General features: G+C 42.9%; 1 protein-coding gene across 3 annotated transcripts in view; it reads left to right on the forward strand.

Annotated features, from left to right (window-relative positions):
• Positions 1-24,749, forward strand: part of LOC139422698 (zinc finger protein 532) — a 40,085-nt gene that overhangs the window by 2,453 nt on the left and 12,883 nt on the right. For 2 of the 3 annotated variants that reach the window (XM_071173923.1, XM_071173922.1), the window contains 2 exons: positions 21,264-22,434; positions 22,604-22,999. In XM_071173923.1, the coding sequence (XP_071030024.1) occupies positions 21,264-22,434; positions 22,604-22,999 (1,567 nt within the window). Of the gene's footprint in view, positions 1-133; positions 213-21,263; positions 22,435-22,603; positions 23,000-24,749 lie in introns of those variants that run through there. The other variant, XM_071173924.1, reaches the window with a different exon arrangement.

A 24,749-nucleotide genomic window follows, 5' to 3' on the forward strand; every position in this document is an offset into this window, starting at 1 on the left:
AGGAGGAAATGGATGACTGATCGGGATCACACCACCTCCATCTCTCTGCCTCTTTTTGGGCCCTGCCTGCTTTGGGAAATGGATTTTTTTTTCTGCAGGAAAAGGGGGGTGGTTGTTGTGCCTGACTGACTGTGTGGTAGCAGGAAGGAAGGAAGGTGGTTTTGTGACTACAGTAGTGGCTGGCTGGGGACAGGCTGGCTACAGATCACAGGGTGAGGACTGTTTCATGTTTCTTTCTACTGCTATGTTTCCTAATGTGAGTTACTCTGTAGGTAGATGTACTGTATGTGCACTTGAAAGGGGTGGTGGTGAGAACAGCATATACATGAAACTGGGGTTAATATAACTGGGCGTCAATATGTATACAGTACAGTATTCTTCATCTCTCTGCATTAAATATCATTTTTTCTATGTCAGACAGCTTTGCTTTTATTGGCCGTATTCTTGCACTAGACTAGGCCCTGCGATTCTCTTTCCTCTGCTGCAGCTTTTCCTCAGCTCGGCAGCAGCCATTTTTCCTTTTTTTTCTGATGCAGCTTTTCCTCACCTCAGCTCGGCAGCAGCCATTCCCTTTCCCTCTTGCCCCTTTTCTCCAATCTCCAAATCTGTTTCTGTCTCTCTCGCTCTCTCTCGTTCTCTACTTTTCTTGTTCTGTTCACTACTGCCTGGTTATCTCATTGTCTGCAGCTGAGGAGAGGAGGCCATTTCACTGGTGGTTTAGCAGGGAGGGAGACTGGGGAGTGCAGATGTTAATAGGTGAAATGGATGTGGCCGGGGCTGCAGTGCAGTGTGCAGACTGATCTGTCGTCCATTTTAATGAGGCAGCAAGCATTCAGGCAGCCCTCCTTGGCTACATGCTACGTGCAGACTGAAGAGGCAGCGCAAAGACGCACCACATGATATGATATCCGTAGCCCATTGTCTTCATCCATCACATTTCCTATGAGGATTCCTCTTGTGAAAATTCATTTCAGTACAACAACACAAAAAGCACTACTTGTTTCAGAAGCATTGTACATACATACAGTACATCCACCTCCGAACTGTCCTTGGCTATTGGGTTGTTTGAAATAAACGTATTTATAATACTTCAGATACAGGCTAATGTACATGAAGCAATTTGGCTAGTTATTAGCTATTTAGAGGACAGGCATTATCTGTCTCCATCCCATTCATAAAGTAGGTCAGAATGATAAGCTAGCTCATCTAGCGCTGAGTAGCCATGTTACTGTATACCACTCTCATGTTTCCTTCATAAACAAACCAGCATAATCACTGGAGATATGTCATTCATTCTCTGTAAACACCCAGTGACCTTGGTCTGAAGTCATCTGACATACGTGCAAAGAAGAGAAAAATGCCAATTTGAATGAAGATCACCAAAAGTGTGGTCTGGTTTTTCCAACTGATGAGTATTCACAGAGTTTGATTTGGATGCTGTTTTTACGAGGGTCCACTGCATTTTGTTACGTTCAAATGGGCATTAGCTACTAGTCTAATTTAGCCTAATTCCATGGATGAAGTGATTGCAGTAGGAAATTAGTGGCCAGATTTGAATGTCCTGGGTCTTAAGTGGGCCTAGTTGACTACCTACCTCTGCTTTCCTTTGTTCCTCTCTAGGAGAGCTTGATTAAAGGCAGTGGTTTTCATACCTCTCCTCAGGGACCCCCACACATTTCACAATTTTGATCTAGCCTTGAACTAGCTCACCTGATACACCTATTCAAGGACTTGATAATTAGTTGACAAGTTAAATAAGGTGTGCCAGCTGTGGAATAGTTCAAATGCATGGAACGGCTAGGGATCCCAGAGGAGAGGTTTTTGAAAACCCCTGAATTGGGCAACTGAGAGTTGGGAGGGGAATTGGAGCAGAATGAGTTCCTACTTGTACATTAGTGGGCGATTTTCTACAACAAAAAAGTAGTGAATTTGTATCAATAACTGTATACATGAATGGACAAAGCCATCGATCACATGACACAATGCATTCCTATGTGAAGACTCAATAGCGCATTGAAGCCAAATTAAGTCGGTTTAAGATAGTGTCTCATTGGCTGCGTTTAGACAGGCAGCCCAATTCTGATTTTACGAGGATCCCCAATTACTCTTCCTGGGGTCCAAACATGAAACAAAAGTAAATGCATAAAATACATAGTATATATAACACTACGTAATGCAATACGTAATATAATACAAAATATATCAAAATGTTAGTCTCTTCACAGTGAAGGAGCTATTTTATCTGGGGGGGGGGGGGGTTTAAATCTGTTTTTATTGCTAACTTGAGTTACCTGGGGTGACAGAGAGTTCCATGTACAGTACCTTCAAAAAGTATTCACACCTGTTGACTTTTTCCACATTTTGCTGTGTAACAGATTGAATTTAACATTTTATTAAATATAGATATTTTTTTTGTCACTGGCCTCAATGTCAAAGTGCAATTATCTTTTTCAAAAATGTTACAAATTTTAAATCTGAAATGTCTTGAGTCAATAAGTATGTTATGGCAAGCCTAAATTAGTTCAGGTGTAATTTTTTTTTTTTTAAAGTCACATAATAAAATTGTATTGACAATAATAGCATTTTAACATGATTTTTGAATGACTACCTCATCTCTTGCACATTTTGGGGAATATTCATAGGTGGAAACTTTCCGTGGGAATTAACGGCAATATATGGGAATTAACGGGAATATATGGGAATTAACGGGAATATATGGGAATTAACGGCAATATATGGGAATTAACGGGAATATATGGGAATTAACGGGAATATATGGGAATTAACGGCAATATATGGGAATTAACAGAAATATATGCAAATTAATATTAATACCATTTAAATGTAGATGTTTTTTTGCATTGGAGATACAGTGCCTTGCGAAAGTATTCGGCCCCCTTGAACTTTGCAACCTTTTGCCACATTTCAGGCTTCAAACATAAAGATATAAAACTGTATTTTTTTGTGAAGAATCAACAACAAGTGGGACACAATCATGAAGTGGAACGACATTTATTGGATATTTCAAACGTTTTTAACAAATCAAAAACTGAAAAATTGGGCGTGCAAAATTATTCAGCCCCCTTAAATTAATACTATGTAGCGCCACCTTTTGCAGCGATTACAGCTGTAAGTCGCTTGGGGTATGTCTCTATCAGTTTTGCACATCGAGAGACTGAATTTTTTTACCATTCCTCCTTGCAAAACAGCTCGAGCTCAGTGAGGTTGGATGGAGAGCATTTGTGAACAGCAGTTTTCAGTTCTTTCCACAGATTCTCGATTGGATTCAGGTCTGGACTTTGACTTGGCCATTCTAACACCTGGATATGTTTATTTTTGAACCATTCCATTGTAGATTTTGCTTTATGTTTTGGATCAATGTCTTGTTGGAAGACAAATCTCCGTCCCAGTCTCAGGTCTTTTGCAGACTGCATCAGGTTTTCTTCCAGAATGGTCCTGTATTTGGCTCCATCCATCTTCCCATCAATTTTAACCATCTTCTCTGTCCCTGCTGAAGAAAAGCAGGCCCAAACCATGATGCTGCCACCACCATGTTTGACAGTGGGGATGGTGTGTTCAGGGTGATGAGCTGTGTTGCTTTTACGCCAAACATAACGTTTTGGATTGTTGCCAAAAAGTTAAATTTTGGTTTCATCTGACCAGAGCACCTTCTTCCACATGTTTGGTGTGTCTCCCAGGTGGCTTGTGGCAAACTTTAAACAACACTTTTTATGGATATCTTTAAGAAATGGCTTTCTTCTTGCCACTCTTCCATAAAGGCCAGATTTGTGCAATATACGACTGATTGTTGTCCTATGGACAGAGTCTCCCACCTCAGCTGTAGATCTCTCCAGTTCATCCAGAGTGATCATGGGCCTCTTGGCTGCATCTCTGATCAGTCTTCTCCTTGTATGAGCTGAAAGTTTAGAGGGACGGCCAGGTCTTGGTAGATTTGCAGTGGTCTGATACTCCTTCCATTTCAATATTATCGCTTGCACAGTGCTCCTTGGGATGTTTAAAGCTTGGGGAATCTTTTTGTATCCAAATCCGGCTTTTAACTTCTTCACAACAGTATCTCGGACCTGCCTGGTGTGTTCCTTGTTCTTCATGATGCTCTCTGCACTTTTAACGGACCTCTGAGACTATCACAGTGCAGGTGCATTTATACGGAGACTTGATTACACACAGGTGGATTGTATTTATCATCATTAGTCATTTAGGTCAACATTGGATCATTCAGAGATCCTCACTGAACTTCTGGAGAGAGTTTGCTGCACTGAAAGTAAAGGGGCTGAATAATTTTGCACGCCCAATTTTTCAGTTTTTGATTTGTTAAAAAAGTTTGAAATATCCAATAAATGTCGTTCCACTTCATGATTGTGTCCCACTTGTTGTTGATTCTTCACAAAAAAATACAGTTTTATATCTTTATGTTTGAAGCCTGAAATGTGGCAAAAGGTCGCAAAGTTCAAGGGGGCCGAATACTTTCGCAAGGCACTGTATTTACCATATCATATGGAGACAGAAACATAAACCTTTTACCTTAGTAGACATAATTCCAAATTATAAATCCTTCCAATAGAAATGTTTTAAAACAATTTAGTCACAAATGTAACTTTAATTAAGTGAGTTGACTCTTTACATGGGATGATTTCACTGAACAACAAAAGGAAGGGAATATTGAATGATCCCCAATGATCCATCGCATCTCCCAAAAATGTTTTCAACATGCATCTGTAAAACGATAGTCTAGAAACTAAAGCTTTGGTTGTCTTCCTCTCAGGCTTCCATGTCTTCTCCCTGGATCTCCTCTATGTCCACCTCTTGAACATCAGACTCTGAGGCCTCATCTTCACTGTCACTTTCCAACCTTGTTGAGGATAGCTCGTTGTCAGGCTCAAAAAGCCAAACATTTCCCCGGATGGCCACCAATTTTTTGGCCTTTGTATTGGTCAGCCTGTTGCCTGCTTTAGTATGTGTGTTCCCAAACAAGGACCAGTTGCACTCTGAGGCGGCTGATGTTGGTGGGATTTGGAGGATGATGGAGGTAACAGGGGAAAGAGCCTCAGATCCAGAAAGTCCCTTCCACCAGGTGGCTGATGAGATATGTTGGCACAACTGCCATATTGCATCTCCATCCCAAAGCCCTTGCTTGGAAGTGTACTACGCCAGACTGCCAATAACCTTGCCCTCATCCAGGCCAAAGTGGCGAGACACGGTAGTGATGACACCATAGGCCTTGTTGATCTTTGCACCATACACGATGCTCTTGCCAGCATATTTGGGGTCCAACATGTACGCTGTGGCGTGTATGGGCTTCAGGCAGAAGTCTTCACGCTTTTTGAGGTAATTCAGAACATTCAGAAATCTCTTCCAATACACATTGCCTGTGAGCATTAGAGGTGAACCAGTTGCATACACAGCTCGAGCAAGACATTCATCAGCATTTCTCTGACTACGCTCCTCCATTGAGGAAAAAAAACTTGAGCTGTTGCTATCGATAAGGTGTCTGATTCATCCTTTTCACCTCAAAAAGAAGTAGAGGGACTTTTGTCAGAGGTGGCTTGTTGTGAGCGCTGAGGGAACTTTATGCACATGATTTGGCACAGTATTTGCAAATGTACACAACTTTTCCTTCTACATTAACTGCAGTGAAATGTCTCCACACATCAGATAGTGCCTGTGGCATTTTCCTGTAAAGATTAGAAAAAAATAAGTCAAAAACCCAAATACAATTCCATGTACAGATAAATAGTTAAGCAGTTAGATTAAACAGCTCCTTTGTAAGATAATTTTTAAAAAATGAAACATGTATGGAAACAGGTGAATTAACACTCCTCAGTTAGCAGGCTCAAGCAAGCGAAAACCCACATGGTAGCAGAAACAAACTAGTTATAAATTATTTAAACACACTTTGCTGTAGGCTACTGTTTACTAGTTAACAAAAAATCATGTATGTCGTATAAAATATATTCACCCCACCCAGTATTGTAATCAAAACTTACCAGAAAGCATGTAGTCCTTGGCTCAGAGAGTGTAATAGTATGGGCTCAATAGCATCTCATTAGTGTGCAAGATCTTAAGAATCAGCTGTACAGTGCCTTGCGAAAGTATTCGGCCCCCTTGAACTTTGCGACCTTTTGCCACATTTCAGGCTTCAAACATAAAGATATAAAACTGTATTTTTTTGTGAAGAATCAACAACAAGTGGGACACAATCATGAAGTGGAACGACATTTATTGGATATTTCAAACTTTTTTAACAAATCAAAAACTGAAAAATTGGGCGTGCAAAATTATTCAGCCCCTTTACTTTCAGTGCAGCAAACTCTCTCCAGAAGTTCAGTGAGGATCTCTGAATGATCCAATGTTGACCTAAATGACTAATGATGATAAATACAATCCACCTGTGTGTAATCAAGTCTCTGTATAAATGCACCTGCACTGTGATAGTCTCAGAGTTCCGTTAAAAGCGCAGAGAGCATCATGAAGAACAAGGAACACACCAGGCAGGTCCGAGATACTGTTGTGAAGAAGTTTAAAGCCGGATTTGGATACAAAAAGATTTCCCAAGCTTTAAACATCCCAAGGAGCACTGTGCAAGCGATAATATTGAAATGGAAGGAGTATCAGATCACTGCAAATCTACCAAGACCTGGCCGTCCCTCTAAACTTTCAGCTCATACAAGGAGAAGACTGATCAGAGATGCAGCCAAGAGGCCCATGATCACTCTGGATGAACTGCAGAGATCTACAGCTGAGGTGGGAGACTCTGTCCATAGGACAACAATCAGTCGTATATTGCACAAATCTGGCCTTTATGGAAGAGTGGCAAGAAGAAAGCCATTTCTTAAAGATATCCATAAAAAGTGTCGTTTAAAGTTTGCCACAAGCCACCTGGGAGACACACCAAACATGTGGAAGAAGGTGCTCTGGTCAGATGAAACCAAAATTGAACTTTTTGGCAACAATGCAAAACGTTATGTTTGGCGTAAAAGCAACACAGCTCATCACCCTGAACAACCATCCCCACTGTCAAACATGGTGGTGGCAGCATCATGGTTTGGGCCTGCTTTTCTTCAGCAGGGACATGGAAGATGGTTAAAATTGATGGGACGATGGATGGGGCCAAATACAGGACCATTCTGGAAGAAAACCTGATGGAGTCTGCAAAAGACCTGAGACTGGGACGGAGATTTGTCTTCCAACAAGACAATGATCCAAAACATAAAGCAAAATCTACAATGGAATGGTTCAAAAATAGACATATCCAGGTGTTAGAATGGCCAAGTCAAAGTCCAGACCTGAATCCAATCGAGAATCTGTGGAAAGAACTGAAAACTGCTGTTCACAAATGCTCTCCATCCAACCTCACTGAGCTCGAGCTGTTTTGCAAGGAGGAATGGTAAAAAATGTCAGTCTCTCGATGTGCAAAACTGATAGAGACATACCCCAAGCGACTTACAGCTGTAATCGCTGCAAAAGGTGGCGCTACAAAGTATTAACTTAAGGGGGCTGAATAATTTTGCACGCCCAATTTTTCAGTTTTTGATTTGTTAAAAAAGTTTGAAATATCCAATAAATGTCGTTCCACTTCATGATTGTGTCCCACTTGTTGTTGATTCTTCACAAAAAAATACAGTTTTATATCTTTATGTTTGAAGCCTGAAATGTGGCAAAAGGTCGCAAAGTTCAAGGGGGCCGAATACTTTCGCAAGGCACTGTACATGTGATGGAAGAGTGCACTGCACATGTGATGGAAGAATGCACTGTGCGTGCAGAGGGTTACAATTCCATTGAATTGAGGATAGTTTAACCAAAATATGCCACAAGACCTAGAATTGCCTTGTGTGTATCCCATAAAAAAGGTTCACTGTTATAAGCTAACTTTTGATGAATTTAAGCAAAATTCCCCAAATTCCAGGGCTTAAGTTGCCATGGAAATTTACCGGACTGTTTCTGCCTTTTTTCAACCCTATTTGTACCCCATATATACAATTATCTGTAAGGTCCCTCAGTCGAGCAGTGCATTTTAAACACAGATTCAACCACAAAGACCAGGGAGGTTTTCCAATGCCTCGCAAAGAATGGCACATATTGGTAGATGAGTAAAAAAAAAAACAGACATTGAATTTCCCTTTTAGCATGGTGAAGTTATTAATTACAGTCTAATGGTGTATCAGCACCCAGTCACTACAAAGGTTCAGGCGGCCTTCCTAACTCAGTTGCCCGGAGAGAAAGGAAACCACTCAGGGATTTCACAATGAGGCCAATGGTGACTAATGGATGTGATAGGAGAAAACTGAGGAGTAACTACAATATTGTAGTTACTCCACAATACTAACCACAACCACAATAATAACCTAATTGACAGTGAAAAGAAGGAAGCCTGTACAGAATAAAAATATTCCAAAACATGCATCCTGTTTGCAACAAGGCACTAAAGTAAAACTGAAAAGCAATTCCCTTTTTGTCCTAAATACAAAGTGTTATGTTTGGTGTAAATACAATATAACACATTACTGAGTACCACTCTCCATATTTTCAAGCATAGTGGTGGCTGTATCATGTTAGGTGTATGTGTGTTATCAATAAAGACTGGGGAGTTTTTTTAGGATGAAAAAGAAACGGAATGGAGCGGTATCATAACCGCCATCGATAACAGACAATACTGTGCAGCTGTATTCATCGACCTGGCCAAGGCTTTCGACTCTATCACTCACCACATTCTTATCGGCAGACTCAACAGCCTTCAAATAACTGCCTCGCCTGGTTCACCAACTACTTCTCAGACACAGTTCAGTGTGTCAAATCGGGGGCCTGCTGTCTGGACCTCTGGCAGGCTCTATGGGGGTGCCACAGGGTTAAATTCTCAGGCCGACTCTTTTCTCTGTATACATCAATGATGTCGCTCTTGCTGCTGGTGATTCTCTGATCCACCTCAACGTAGACAACACAATTTTGTATACTTCTGGCCCTTCTTTGGACACTGTGTAAACTAACCTCCAGACGAGCTTCAATGCCATACAACTCTCCTTCCGTGGCCTCCAACTGCCCTTCCAGGATACCCGGGCCAGGGCGATTAGAAAGACCTGCTCGCTGAAGGCTTTTAGGGAGCGTTTGACAGTGATGAGTAGTGGTTGTTTGACCGCAGACCCCTTACGGATGCAGGCAATGAGGCAGTGATCGCTGAGATCCTGGTTGAAGACAGCAGAGGTGTATTTGGAGGGCAGGTTGGTTAGGATGATATCTATGAGGGTACCCGTGTTTACAGATTTGGGGTTGTACCTGGTAGGTTCATTGATCATTTGTGTGAGATTGAGGGCATCAAGCTTAGATTGTAGGATGGCCGGGGTGTTAAGCATGTCCCAGTTTAGGTCACCTAACAGCACGAGCTCTGAAGATAGATGGGGGGCAATCAATTCACATATACACCATATGTGAATTGATTGCCCCCCATCTAGGGCACAGCTGGGGGCAGAAGGTGGTCTATAGCAAGCGGCAACGGTGAGAGACTTGTTTCTGGAAAGGTGGATTTTTAAAAGTAGAAGCTCAAATTGTTTGGGTACAGACCTAGATAGTAAGACAGAACTCTGCAGGCTATCTCTGCAGTATATATATCTACTCAACTTTGAGCCAGAAAAGATTGACATGCATACCACTGACATTCACCCTCCGTGTACAGCTCTGTTCTGGACCAACTGCAATTTGCTTATGTCCTCCTTTGCCGCACCTGACCACACAGCTGGGCAGTAGTTTAGGTGCGACATAACTAGGGCCTGTAGAACCTGCCTGGTTGATTTACAGTGCCTTGCGAAAGTATTCGGCCCCCTTGAACTTTGCGACCTTTTGCCACATTTCAGGCTTCAAACATAAAGATATAAAACTGTATTTTTTTGTGAAGAATCAACAACAAGTGGGACACAATCATGAAGTGGAACGACATTTATTGGATATTTCAAACTTTTTTAACAAATCAAAAACTGAAAAATTGGGCGTGCAAAATTATTCAGCCCCCTTAAGTTAATACTTTGTAGCGCCACCTTTTGCTGCGATTACAGCTGTAAGTCGCTTGGGTATGTCTCTATCAGTTTTGCACATCGAGAGACTGAAATTTTTTCCCATTCCTCCTTGCAAAACAGCTCGAGCTCAGTGAGGTTGGATGGAGAGCATTTGTGAACAGCAGTTTTCAGTTCTTTCCACAGATTCTCGATTGGATTCAGGTCTGGACTTTGACTTGGCAATTCTAACACCTGGATATGTTTATTTTTGAACCATTCCATTGTAGATTTTGCTTTATGTTTTGGATCGTCGTCTTGTTGGAAGACAAATCTCCGTCCCAGTCTCAGGTCTTTTGCAGACTCCATCAGGTTTTCTTCCAGAATGGTCCTGTATTTGGCTCCATCCATCTTCCCATCAATTTTAACCATCTTCCCTGTCCCTGCTGAAGAAAAGCAGGCCCAAACCATGATGCTGCCACCACCATGTTTGACAGTGGGGATGGTGTGTTCAGCTGTGTTGCTTTTACGCCAAACATAACGTTTTGCATTGTTGCCAAAAAGTTCAATTTTGGTTTCATCTGACCAGAGCACCTTCTTCCACATGTTTGGTGTGTCTCCCAGGTGGCTTGTGGCAAACTTTAAACAACACTTTTTATGGATATCTTTAAGAAATGGCTTTCTTCTTCACACTCTTCCATAAAGGCCAGATTTGTGCAATATACGACTGATTGTTGTCCTATGGACAGAGTCTCCCACCTCAGCTGTAGATCTCTGCAGTTCATCCAGAGTGATTATGGGCCTCTTGGCTGCATCTCTGATCAGTCTTCTCCTTGTATGAGCTGAAAGTTTAGAGGGACGGCCAGGTCTTGGTAGATTTGCAGTGGTCTGATACTCCTTCCATTTCAATATTATCGCTTGCACAGTGCTCCTTGGGATGTTTAAAGCTTGGGAAATCTTTTTGTATCCAAATCCGGCTTTAAACTTCTTCACAACAGTATCTCGGACCTGCCTGGTGTGTTCCTTGTTCTTCATGATGCTCTCTGCGCTTTTAACGGACCTCTGAGACTATCAGAGTGCAGGTGCATTTATACAGAGACTTGATTACACACAGGTGGATTGTATTTATCATCATTAGTCATTTAGGTCAACATTGGATCATTCAGAGATCCTCACTGAACTTCTGGAGAGAGTTTGCTGCACTGAAAGTAAAGGGGCTGAATAATTTTGCACGCCCAATTTTTCAGTTTTTGATTTGTTAAAAAAGTTTGAAATATCCAATAAATGTCGTTCCACTTCATGATTGTGTCCCACTTGTTGTTGATTCTTCACAAAAAAATACAGTTTTATATCTTTATGTTTGAAGCCTGAAATGTGGCAAAAGGTCGCAAAGTTCAAGGGGGCCGAATACTTTCGCAAGGCACTGTAGATGTCAAGAAAGCAGAGCAGCGCCTTATCATGGACAGACCTCCTTCCATTTTAGCAACCATTGCGTCTCTATGTTTTGACCATGATGGCTTGCTATCTAGGGTTACACCCAGCAGTTTAGTCTCCTCAACTTGCTCAATAGCCACATTATTCAGTATAGATCCAGATGAGGTTTAGTGTTGAGCGAGTGATTTGTCACAAAAACAATGCTTGTAGTTTTTTATTTTATTTAGCACCAGCCTATTGCTAGTTATTCATTCTAAAACTGACTGGAGATCTATGTTGAGTGTTATTTATTTTACTGTCATAGATGACGTCTATACTGTTGAGTCGTCAGCGTGCATAGACACAGCAGGCTTTATTCAAGGTCAGTGGGCCCAAGCCAGCTGTCCTGCGGTACACCACACTCAACCAAATTTGTTTGTGGTTGTAGCAGAAGCTCCCATTTCGCACCATTGGTTAGAGCCTGTAAGTAAGCATTTCACTGTAAGGGCGCCTGTTGTATTTGGCGCACGTGACAAATAAACTTTGATTTGATAAGTAACTCTGTGTTCTATTATATAGGTAACTCTCAATACATGAAAAGGCAGAGGATGTAAATCCTTAACACCTAAGTTTTTTCACCAATAGGTTATGATCAATGATATCAAAGACTGGCTGAAGTCTAACAAAACAGCTCCCACAATCTTCTTATTATACATTTTTTTTAGCCAATCATCAGTCATTTGTGTCAGTGCTGAGCATGTTGAGTGCCCTTCCCTATAAACATGCTGAAAGTCTGTTGTTACTGAGTTTTCTTTAAAATAACTATTCTATTTTTTATCAAACACACCGGTAACGGGCTGATCGGTTGGCTGTTTGAACCATTAGAGGGTGCTTTGCTATTCTTCAGTAGCGGTCAGCAGAATGACCTTTGCCTCCCTCCAGGCCTGAGGACACACATCCTCTTCTAGGCTTAAATTGAAGATGTGGCAAACAGGAATCGCAAAAGAGAAGGGAAAGGGGATACCTAGTCAATTGCACAACTGAATGGCTTCAACCGAAATGTGTCTTTCACATTAACCACCAACAACTTCTCCCCAGGTTGGGTTAAACTGCCTTGCTCAAGGGCAGAACAGGAGATTTTTCCACCTTGCCAGATCTGGGATTCAAACCAGCGACATTTCGGTTACTGGCCCAGATTTCTTAACCGCTAGGCTACCTGCCACCCACAATTTGTGAAACAAAGATCTGAATTGTGCTGCCTGCCTAAATGCAGCCATAGAAACATTAACATGTGTAGTTTGAGCTAGTCCAGGAAGTGGCGTTGCAGGCTAGCTCAGTGCTGCCCCCTCTCATTGAGTAACTCAAGTTGAAGGCCGACAGGGGTACTTATAGGCTGCCATTAAATTATCCGTATAACCACAGATTATCCATTATATTGACAAGAAACTCAAGTGGCCACTCTAATAATGAAAATAAATGTCTTAAAAATTGGAAGGCAGTCGGGAGGAAGCGAGAGCAGGTGGGACCATTCTAGCTAATGAGACGGAAGATACGTGTGTGACCACCAAGCACAACTGTTTCCACTAGTTACCACAGCCACAAAGTCAAATTTGGCAATATCGTAAAAATTCATGAACCCCAAAATTTTAATTTTGGTCTTAATTAAAGGTTAGGGTTGGGCACATGGTTAGGTTTAAAATCAAATTTGAAGAGGATAAATTGTAGAAATGGAAGGGTTTATGACTTTGTGTTTGTGGTAACTAGTGACGACCAGGCACAACGTCAATATGACGTTTTTTTTCTTCTCAAAGTTGCCAGGATATCACGTATACTTATCAGTACACTCACAACAACCTAATCATTAAAAAACGTATATTCAATCAAATAAGCCACAGGTAGCAAATTAGTCATTACATTTTTCGTTAACCAAATTCTACACTCTCTCATTGACCTCCATACAAAAACTTGCTTGGTGAGCAAATAAAATAAATGCCACCTGCTGGTGAAGACCAGATGTTGGGTCCAGTTATCCCTCTCGCTTCGCCTCTTCCTCTTTTTTATAATTTCTGTGTGCGATTTTAAAATAAGCGGTTCAAGCACACGCATGTGGTGTATTAAAAGCAATTATTGCCTTAAAACATATCTATAATGTACACGCTAAAAATGCCTGCAGTACTGCGGTGGGCCTTGAACCTCTGTGGCTTCAATGAGAGGGAGCAGTCATTCTCCCCAGAGTTATACTAACCTGTCACGAATGTGCCTTGTCTGAATAATAGGTATGCTGAATGCTTGTCGTGACTCTGTTTAAAATGTATACAATAGCACTCCATGTGGCCTCGAAAGGCATTACTGATTTAGAGTGTGCGTTATTAGCCACCATACTTAGGATGCCAACCAAATTAACTTGGGAATTTGTTGCATGTCTGAATGCTAGTTCTGACTAGATGGAGTATATATTTTTATTTAACAATGGCAAGTCAGTTAAGACCAAATTCTTATTTTACAATGACTGCCTACACCGGTCAAACCCAGATGACGCATATGGCACCGCCCTATGGGACTCCCAATCACAGCCGGTTGTGATATAGCCTGGATTCGAACCAGGGTGTCTGCAGTGATGCCTCTAGTACTGAGATGCCGTGCCTTAGACCGCTGTGCCACTCGGGAGCCCAAAGGGAATTTTTGAAGCAGGTTAGGAGAACATTTCAGCTAACCCTAACCCCTTTCCTAACCTTAACCTATTTATCCTAACCTGCTACGTTTAGTTCTCCTAACCCTCTACATTTAGTTCTCCTAACCCGCTACATTTAGTTCTCCTAACCTGCTACATTTAGTTATACTAACTTGCTACATTAGTTCTAACCTGCTACATTTAGTTATACTAACCTGCTACATTAGTTCTAATCTGCTACGTTAGTTCTAACCTGCTACATTTAGTTATACTAACCTTCTACTTTAGTTATACTTACCTGCTAAATTTAGTTATACTAACCTGCTGCATTTAGTTATACTAACCTGCTACATTAGTTCTAACCTGCTACATTAGTTCTTACCTGCTACGTTAGTTCTAACCTGCTACATTTAGTTATACTTACTGCTACTTTAGTTAAACTAACCTGCTATGTTAGTGCTAACCTGCTACATTAGTTCTAACCTGCTACGTTAGTTCTAACCTTGTACGTTAGTTCTAACCTGCTACTTTAGTTATACTAACCTGCTACTTTAGTTATACTAACCTGCTACATTAGTTCTAACCTTCTACATTAGTTCTAACCTTCTACATTTAGTTATACTAACCTGATACATTAGTTCTAACCTGCTACATTAGTTCTAACCTGCTACGTTAGTTCTAACCTGCTACATTTAGTTATACTAACGTGCTACATTAGTTCTAACCTGCTACGTTAGTTCTAACCTTCTACGTTAGTTCTAACCTTCTACATTTAGTTATACTAACCTGCTACATTAGTTCTAACCTGCTACATTAGTTCTAACCTGCTACGTTAGTTCTAACCTGCTACATTTAGTTATACTAACCTGCTACATTAGTTCTAACCTGCTACGTTAGTTCTAACCTTCTACATTAGTTCTAACCTGCTACATTAGTTCTAACCTGCTACATTAGTTCTAACCTGCTACGTTAGTTCTAACCTGCTACGTTAGTTCTAACCTGCTACGTTAGTTCTAACCTGCTACGTTAGTTCTAACCTGCTACATTAGTTCTAACCTGCTACATTAGTTCTAACCTGCTACATTAGTTCTAACCTGCTACATTAGTTCTAACCTGCTACGTTAGTTCTAACCTGCTACATTTAGATATCCTAACCTGCTACATTTAGTTATACTAACCTGCTACATTAGTTCTAACCTGCTACGTTAGTTCTAACTTGCTACATATAGTTATCCTAATCTACTACATTTAGTTATCCTAACCTGCTACATTTAGTCATACTAACCTGCTACATTTAGTTCTCCTAACCTGCTACATTTAGTCATACTAACCTGCTAGCGTAGCACCCTTTATTATCGGCGTATTCAACAGCGTTTAAGAAATATATTACCTTCAACAGTGTTATCTCGTGATCGAGCTATCAATATTTTGTGATCATTGGTGTCGTAAAACTGTTAGCTAACGGGTTAGTAATTAGCATGTTTGACATTTCAGTGGAAATACTACTACTACTGTATCAGCTTTTTGATATGCGGTTTAGCAAAGATAAAACTCCCGTATTATTGGCATACAGTCTCCAGTTATTGGACACCTTACTATTTTGTTCAATTACAAGATATATCCATTTCATTTTGTTCAAAAAAGAGACACCAACCTCGTGTCCGAAGTGTTTACTAGATAGTTGGCTAGCCTTTCAGTAAAAAAAAAAGACCTGGTTCTTCACCAACATCTTCTTCAGTGTTGTAACCAAATAAAGTCTTGTTTATTTTACAGATTCATCTTATGTTTTGAGAAAGTAGATAACAGTTTAATACTAACATATAAATAAGTATGAATCATTTAGGTAAAAAGTTGGACATTAAATGATGTGTGGTCTGTCGCGCAGTCGAATTTGACAATATACAGCGTGTCCCACAAAATGTGTGTGTGTGTATATATATTTATTGCAGTTTATGTAAGTTAAGTTTTGAGAGTGTTCCACACCCGTCATCCCAAATAGTTTTTTGAAAACTCTCAAAACCTAACTTAACTTACATAAACTGCAATGAAAATCTGTGGTCAGCTAGCTAGAAGCGTGTCTTCAGTCCCAAAATGTACCGTTGAGCTCGGTGATTTAATCATCCAACCTCTAGAGAGTGTCCGATGTTAGGGGGTGTCCGATGTTAGGGGGTGTCCGAAGTTAGGGGGTGTCCGAAGTTAGGGGGTGTCCGAAGTTAGGGGGTGTCCGATGTTAGGGGGTGTCCGATGTTAGGGGGTGTCCGATGTTAGGGGGTGTCCGAAGTTAGGGGGTGTCCGATGTTAGGGGGTGTCCGATGTTAGGGGGTGTCCGATGTTAGGGGGTGTCCGATGTTAGGGGGTGTCCGATGTTAGGGGGTGTCCGATGTTAGGGGGTGTCCGATGTTAGGGGGTGTCCGATGTTAGGGGGTGTCCGATGTTAGGGGGTGTCCGATGTTAGGGGGTGTCCGAAGTTAGGGGGTGTCCGAAGTTAGGGGGTGTCCGAAGTTAGGGGGTGTCCGAAGTTAGGGGGTGTCCGAAGTTAGGGGGTGTCCGATGTTAGGGGGTGTCCGAAGTTAGGGGGTGTCCGATGTTAGGGGGTGTCCGAAGTTAGGGGGTGTCCGATGTTAGGGGGTGTCCGAAGTTAGGGGGTGTCCGATGTTGGAGGGAAATTAGCTACATTTAGTTCTTCTAACCTTATACATTAGTTATCCTAACCTGCTATGAAAAAGTAACTTCCGGTCATAGCTGTATACCACCTAGTCAAAACCATGAATGCTTGTCATTTGAGTTTGAGTTTGAGTTTATTTTTATTTTTACAGGGACAGTGCACATTAATCAACGTTTCAGTAAAAGTGCCGGTTTTAGCCAGCCGGCTAATTTTCAACCGCAGTCCCTGGGCAGGTTATTTTAAAAAATTACAATATAGACAATAGCAGCATAGAACAAGCAAGACATAGCAACATAGGACAAGCAAGACATAGCATACAGACAGAGCAACATAGGACAAGCAAGACATAGCAACATAGGACAAGCAAGACATAGCATACAGAGCAACATAGGACAAGCAAGACGTAGCATACAGACAGAGCAACATAGGACAAGCAAGACATAGCATACAGAGCAACATAGGACAAGCAAGACGTAGCATACAGAGCAACATAGGACAAGCAAGACATAGCATACAGAGCAACATAGGACAAGCAAGACGTAGCATACAGACAGAGCAACATAAAACAAAAAGCAGCAAGACAAAATTCATAAAAGCAACAAAGTGTTTCCACACCTCATAAGCTACAGACAACAGACAACATGGAAAGCGGCAACACACAGCTAGGGACCATGTTCACAAATCTGATTGACCTTTAGCCATGTCTTCAAGCATTTTGTGAAAGTGTGATATGTGGTGCAGTTATGTGTGTCTGATGGCAGTGTATTCCAGACATGGGAAGCTCTCACAGAGAATGCAGATTTACTAAAGGTGCTTTTCCTTAGGGGAACTATACAGTCACCTCTCATGGCAGACCTTGTGGATCTGCTGCCATATGTCTGGGTTTTCTGTTTAACAAAAATATTGAGTGGAGGGGGAGCCAGGCCATTAAGGATCTTGAATACAAGACATGCGTCGGTGTATTGCACAAGATTTTCCCAACTCAAGAGCTCATGCTTTCTAAGAATGTGGCAATGATGATGGCTATTGGGCTTCCTATCAAGCACTTTGAGAGCCTGTTTGTAGACAGACTGAATAGGTTTTAATGCTGTACAGCAAGCTTGGGCCCAACTAGTCAAGCAGTATGTTAAGTGGGGGAGTATCATAGTTTCGAAGTACAGTTTTGCTACCTCTGTAGTCAAACAATTTCGTATAAATCGGAAATTAGCTAGGTTGAATTTGGTTATTTGAATTACTTTTTTCACATGCTTTTTAAAAGAGAGGTTGGAATCAAGTATGATGCCAAGGTACTTAAAATCGGATACCACCTGGAGCTTCTCCCCTGACACATAGACATCTGGCTCAGTAGCATCTATTGCCCTCTTTGTGAAGAACATGCAAACTGTTTTTTTCACATTGAGATGCAAACACGAGTCACTGAGCCACTTTGTAACCTGGACCATTACAGTAGTGAGTTCTTGTGCAGCTTGTTTGCTCTTTGCATGCACATATATCACTGTATCATCTGCATACATTTGAACTTCAGACCCAGTACAGACAGAAGGCAGATCATTAATGTACAGGCTGAACAGGAGGGGCCCCAGTATTGACCCTTGGGGCACGCCCACATCATAGCTACGAGTGGGCGACAGCTCATTGCTCACTCTGACACACAGTTCTGCCTTCAAGGTATGATTTCATCCATCTCAAGGCATCAGGGGAAAAGTTGAACTTGGACAATTTTGTGATGAGAATCTCATGGTTAACAGTATCAAAAGCCTTCCTTAGGTCCAGAAACACAGCCCCCACAACACCCCCTTTGTCCATCTTGGACTTCACATTTTCCAGAAGAAAGCAGTTGGCCGTTTCTGTGGAGTGTTTCGCTCTGAAGCCAAACTGCATGGAGTGTAATGTGAAGGGGCTGTTGTTGAGGTGGGCAATCAGTTGTTCTGCTACACACTTTTCAACAACCTTTGACACCACAGGTAGTATACTAATGGGCCTGTAGTTACTCACGTCAGCAGGGTCGCCTGATTTAAAGATGGCCGTTATTATGGCCGACTTCCATACCCTTGGAAACACACCGAGACCAATAGATGTGTTGGTGACCTTAGTAATGGGGCCAATGAGTGACTCTTTGTAGTTTTTAAGAAAGGTAGAGTCCATCCCAAACACATCTTTGGCTTTAGAGTTCTTTAGTGAGCTAATCACCTTGTTCACCTTTGACTCAGAAACCTCCCTTATGATGAAGACAGGTTGAGTGTCATTCACTAGCACTGGGCCCAGGAAACAAGTGGAGGGGTTCTGTGTCAGTGCCCTGACAGAGTCAATAAAGTAGGAATTGAAGGCTATTGCTATTTCGACTGCATCCTGTGTTAGATTGTTATTCACCATGATTTCTAGTCTTTTTGCAGTGTTACTATGGTCTTTCCCTGTTAACTTTTTTAGATTCTCCCATATCAATTTAGAATTTCCCTTTGCTTCACCAATTATGTTAATAAAGAAGTTTGCCTTGGCCTGTCTAATTTCTTTCATCACCTTATTTCTCAACATGGTAAACCTACGTCTGTCATGCTCTAATTTAGATTTTAGGGCTATTTTTAGAGCATAATCTCGTTCTTTCATCAATTTCCAGATTTCTCCATTTAGCCAAGGAAGAGTGCTCTTTTGGCCAGGTTTGGATTTGATTTTCTTTAGGAAGCCATTTATTGTAGTCTGGATTGTGGATAGAACAACCTGACTGTCAGCTTCCACGTCTGTATAGGACAAGAGATCATTCCAGTTTATTCCCTTAATTGCTTTTTCAAAATAGTTTAATTCACTCTTAGGTATTCTGAGTTGATCCGGCTTTCTAACAGTAGAGAGGTTAAACCTGCTCTTAGACAGCTTTCTGGCTAGAAGTGTCAGATTATGATCAGATAGCCCAGTAACCATATTGAATGATTTAGTCACTCTCTCTGGTTTATTACTGAACACCAAATCAATCTGTGTTTTAGAGCAACAAGTCACCCTGGTTGGCCCTTTAACTAGCTGTGTAAGGTCAAAGGTATTAGTGATCTGTTTGAGGGTTTTCCTACAACACTTGTCTTCATAATTAATTTTAAAATCTCCCATTAAGATGACCTCTTTCCCAAAATCACATTCCCTAAGCATGGTATTAAACTGATCAAAAAACACACTTTTGGTGGAAGGTGGCCTTTACATTCCAATGAGGGTAAAAGACATTTGGGGAGACAGTGTAACGTTCAGGCCGATACATTCTAGTTCATTATCACATGACCACTCAATTTGTTTACATCGGATATGTTCTTTAATGTAAATCATCACACCCCCTCCTCTTCCTTCAATCCTGTCTCTCCTGAAAACATTGTAGCCAGGCACAATCAAAGCAGCATATGGAGCCAATTTATGGAGCCATGTCTCTGAGAGGCAGAGAAAGTCAAGGTTGGAGTCTGTGAGTAGATGTTGAATTTGATCACTTTTTGGAATGACACTACGAATGTTCAAGTGCCCCCCTAATAGTCCCTTGGGCTTAGCTCGTGGGTCCCAGATGACTCGAGAGTGATTGACACATTGAAAAAAGTTAAATTTTCTGTGTTTTCTGACGGCTGGGTTTAGGCCGTTTTGATTAGGGGCAGTTCGGTAGCGCAATTAACAATCCCTCCCGCCTGCACTGGATGCGGGGAACTAATTAAAATAGCTTGCGTACCAGAAACAGAGTCAGAGATCGCATATAACGACTCTGGTATGTTTGAAGAGTCAAAATCTATCCTGGAGCCGGGTGAGTCGAGAGAAACCATAGGACCATAGCACTCACCCACCTCCACAGCGGCGACGACCAGTGGACGAGGCCATCCACCGCTCTCCACTCCGGTGCGTATCACTGGCTCGGTGATATTGGGCCCAGGATTGAGTTGTACATCCCCGGAGAGCAGGAGGGTAGTGAACAGGTAGTTTAACAGTTTCCGATAAATGTTGGACTTGTGTTTGTTACGCCTAAGCGGTTCAGTAGAATAAGGAGCGAGGTAGACTTGGCCATTATTCAGAACATTATGGTATGCTGTGTACTGTCCGCTCCCGTGGAACGGTGAACCAATGTGTTTGGTTTTGATATTCTCCGGTAGTAGACTGATTGTGTCATCCCAGCAAGGACGCACTGAGATTATCAGTAGAGCAGCTACATAACTGACAATCATGGCAGAGTACTGGAGATAAAACACATAATTGCGCTTTAACTCTTTGCATGAGTTACTTAGCTGGGATCGGCGTACACCTGATGGTTTAGATAAAATTACAGCATTCGAATGAGAAGCGGCACATGCCGCACCACCCTGTCTTCCGTCCGCCATTTTTTTTTTCTTTTTTTTGACTTTGTTACATTAGCACTCCAATGGCATTATGGGTAGAATCTGGAGGCTTAATCGTTCTTCTCACCCTTCTTTTGTGTCTTGACAATATTATTCAGATTTAATGAGTTTGTGTATTAATTTGTGTACTAGCTAACTAGTTGTATTTTTTTTCGTTATATCTCTTCCAGGTTCTTGCATCATCACATCAAAAACATGGGAGATATGAAGACCCCAGACTTTGACGACCTCCTAGCAGCCTTTGACATCCCAGACATGGTGGACCCGAAGACAGCCATAGAGTCAGGCCACGAGGAACCCCACGATGGCCAGCTGAAACACCCCAGCGTCCCCCACGAGGACCCTCATGATGGCCAGCTCAAACACCCAAGCGTCCCCCACGAGGACGAGGCACACACCCCCTCTGGAGCTCCAGACGTGGGCGTCAGCGTCATCGTCAAGAATGTCCACAAAATGGACGCCGGCGGTGAAGAACAAACACGACCAGAGGAGGTGGTTCAGGCTGACCCCACCACCATGGTGAACCACAATGGGCTTCATAACGGGTACCTGTCAATGTCACCTAACGACCGGTACAGTAAGAACAACGGAGCCGAAAAGGCTCTGAGAGATGTGGAGGCTCATCATGGATTAGCTATCACCTCCAACTTCATCTCCCACTCTACTTTTAACCAGTTCAGTCCCATTTCCAGCGCTGAGGAGTTTGACGATGACGATAAGATTGAAGTTGATGACTCTCTGGACAGGGTCAAGCAGAGCGCCCTGCCATTTTTTAGGACAAACCCTCTGACAGAACCACCTGCCAAGAGAGAGGAGGAGCTGACCACCAAAGCCGTACTGGCAGACTCCCATAGCACGGCCAAACCTGCGAACAGGTCCAATGGAGACTGCGACAAATCAAAACCTGATAAAAACAACAAGACTTTGGTCACCGTTAGTCTGAACCTTTACGACTCCTCTAAATCAAGGAAACTTGAAGAAGAGAAAGCCAAAGAGACAACGGCCCCTCGCACCCAGGAGGGGTCAGGGAGGGAGGCTGGGGAGCACTGTGTCCAGGCTGTGTCCACCAGTCTCTCGCAGGCCAAACAAGCCAATTCATCAGCCAAACTTTCCTCCTGCATTGCTGCTATTGCAGCTCTCAGTGCTAAGAAAGCCACAGTATCAGACACCATTAACTCTGTAGTCTCTGAGTCCCCCCCTACCACCGAGAGAGACTCATTTACCACCATCCCTGACATCCACACCCAGAGGGAAGCACCCAAGGAGGCCAAGGAGAGGGAGAGCCCCAGGGACCTGGTCCCGGAGAAGCCCCCAGACCAGGAGTCCCCATCAGCTCTGGAGGTATGGATTGTATATAAGTCAAGTGTGTAAATGTTTTACTGTACTTGTATACGTCAGTACTATGTGTCTGAGACTAACCTCTAGGAACGGTTAGATGCTCCATTAGTCCCAGACAAATTTCCGCCCGGGGACAAAAAAGTTCATCCTATCCTATTCTATCCTATCCTAGGTGGCCAGGAGGCTGCAGTCCAAACAGCCAGAGGGCCCCGGCAGCCCAACCACCAGCGAGGACAGCAGTAGAGGCTCTGGTTCCCCCTCCTCCTCCCCGTCCACACCCGTCATCCCAAAGGTCCGGATCAAAACCATTAAGACTTCCTCTGGCCAGATCAAACGCACCGTCACCAGAGTGCTGCCGTTGGCCCAGGTAGAGTCAGACCCTGAACGCCTGAAGAGAGGGTCTTCCATCATGGTCTCCTCCTTCCTGTCCTCCCCGAACTCGACGCGGACCTCCTCCCTGCCCACCACCACCCCAGGTGTTGCCATGGAGATCAACAAGCAGATGACCATCAAACCTGTGGCCACTGCTTTCCTCCCTGTGTCGGCAGTCAAGACGGCGGGTTCCCAGGTAACCAACCTTTTTCTTTGTACGGCCCTCTGTAAGTATTGGGACAATTTTGTTTAGTTTTGTCTCTGCACTCCAGCAGTTTGGATTTGAAATCAAACAATGACTATGATGTTAAAATGCAGACTGTCAGATTTAATTTGAGGGTATTTTCATCCATATCGGGTGAACAGTTTAGAAATTATATCACTTTTTGTACATACAGTAGTCCCCCTATTTTAGGGGAGCAAAATTATTGGGACAAATTCACTTAAATGTTTATTAAAGTAGTAAAAAGTGAAGTATTTGGTCCCATATGTATAGCACAATAATGACTACATCAAGCACTTATAAACACTTCTACATTAATGTGGATGCTACCATGATTACGGATAATCCTGAATGAATCGTTAAAAATGATGTGCGAGAAGTTATAGATGCACCAATATCATACCCCTCGCCATTACAATAACAGGGGAGGTTTGCATTTTTGGGGGGTATGACATTTGTGCGTCTGTAACTTTCTCACTCATCATTAAATGGAAACTGTAATCTGGACACTGACTGTAGGTCTATGAATTTTCTTTCAGAATATTGAGAGAATGCAAATGCACAGTTAGGGATAGTTTGTAGAGGTGCTGTAACGATTGTCCTCCTCCTCTTCTGACGAAGAGGAGTAGTAGGAAGGATCGGAGAACCAATGCGCAGCGTGGTACGTGTTAATATTGCTGCCACCGGAGGGCTGGTGCTTGGAGGTGGCACCGGATAGACCGTGAAGGCCCACTGGAGGTCTCAAGCACCGAGCCTGCCCAACCCTACCTGGACTGGATGCTCCCCGTAGCCAGGCCAGTGCGGCGAGGTGGAATAGCCTGCACTGGACTGTGCTGGTGAACCCGGGGACACCATGCACCGGGCTATGCCTGCGGACCGGGGAAACAATGCGCCTCACGGCATAACACAGTGCCTGCCCGGTCCCTCTCTCTCCACGGTAAGCACGGGGAGTTGGCTCAGGTCTCCTACCTGACTTAGCCACACTCCCCCCAATACATTGGGTACTCTCACGGCTGTACCCAGGGTCCCTTGCCATCCAGGATCTCCTTTTGACTATATTTCCTATTCATTTTGCAACTAATTTCATGTATGTTTTCATGGAAAACAAGGACATTTCTAAGTGACACCAAACCTTTGAACGGTAGTGTACGTCAATTACCTCTTACCCTGCACATCCACTCGGTACTCCCTGTATATAGCCATGTTATTTATTTATTTATTATTATTTTTTGAATTTTTACCCCAATTTCGTGGTATCCGATTGTTTTTAGTAGCTACTATCTTGTCTCATCGCTACAACTCCCGTACGGGCTCGGGAGAGACGAAGGTTGAAAGTCATGCATCCTCAGATACACAACCCAACCAAGCCACACTGCTTCTTAACACAGCGCGCATCCAACCCGGAAGCCAGCCGCACCAATGTGTCGGAGGAAACACTGTGCACCTGGCAACCTTGGTTAGCGCGCACTGCGCCCGGCCCGGCCCGCCACAGGAGTCGCTGGTGCGCGATGAGACAAGGATATCCCTACCGGCCAACCCCTCCCTAACCCAGGCGACGCTAGGCCAATTGTGCGTCGCCCCACGGACCTCGCGGCCGGTTACGACAGAGCCTGGGCGCGAACCCAGAGTCTCTGATGGCACAGCTGGCGCTGCAGTACAGCGCCCTTAACCACTGTGCCACCCGGGAGGCCAAGCCATGTTATTTTTATTGTATTGTTATGCA

This window comes from Oncorhynchus clarkii, chromosome 12 (genome assembly GCF_045791955.1).
Source record: "Oncorhynchus clarkii lewisi isolate Uvic-CL-2024 chromosome 12, UVic_Ocla_1.0, whole genome shotgun sequence".
Taxonomy (NCBI): Eukaryota; Metazoa; Chordata; class Actinopteri; order Salmoniformes; family Salmonidae; genus Oncorhynchus; species Oncorhynchus clarkii.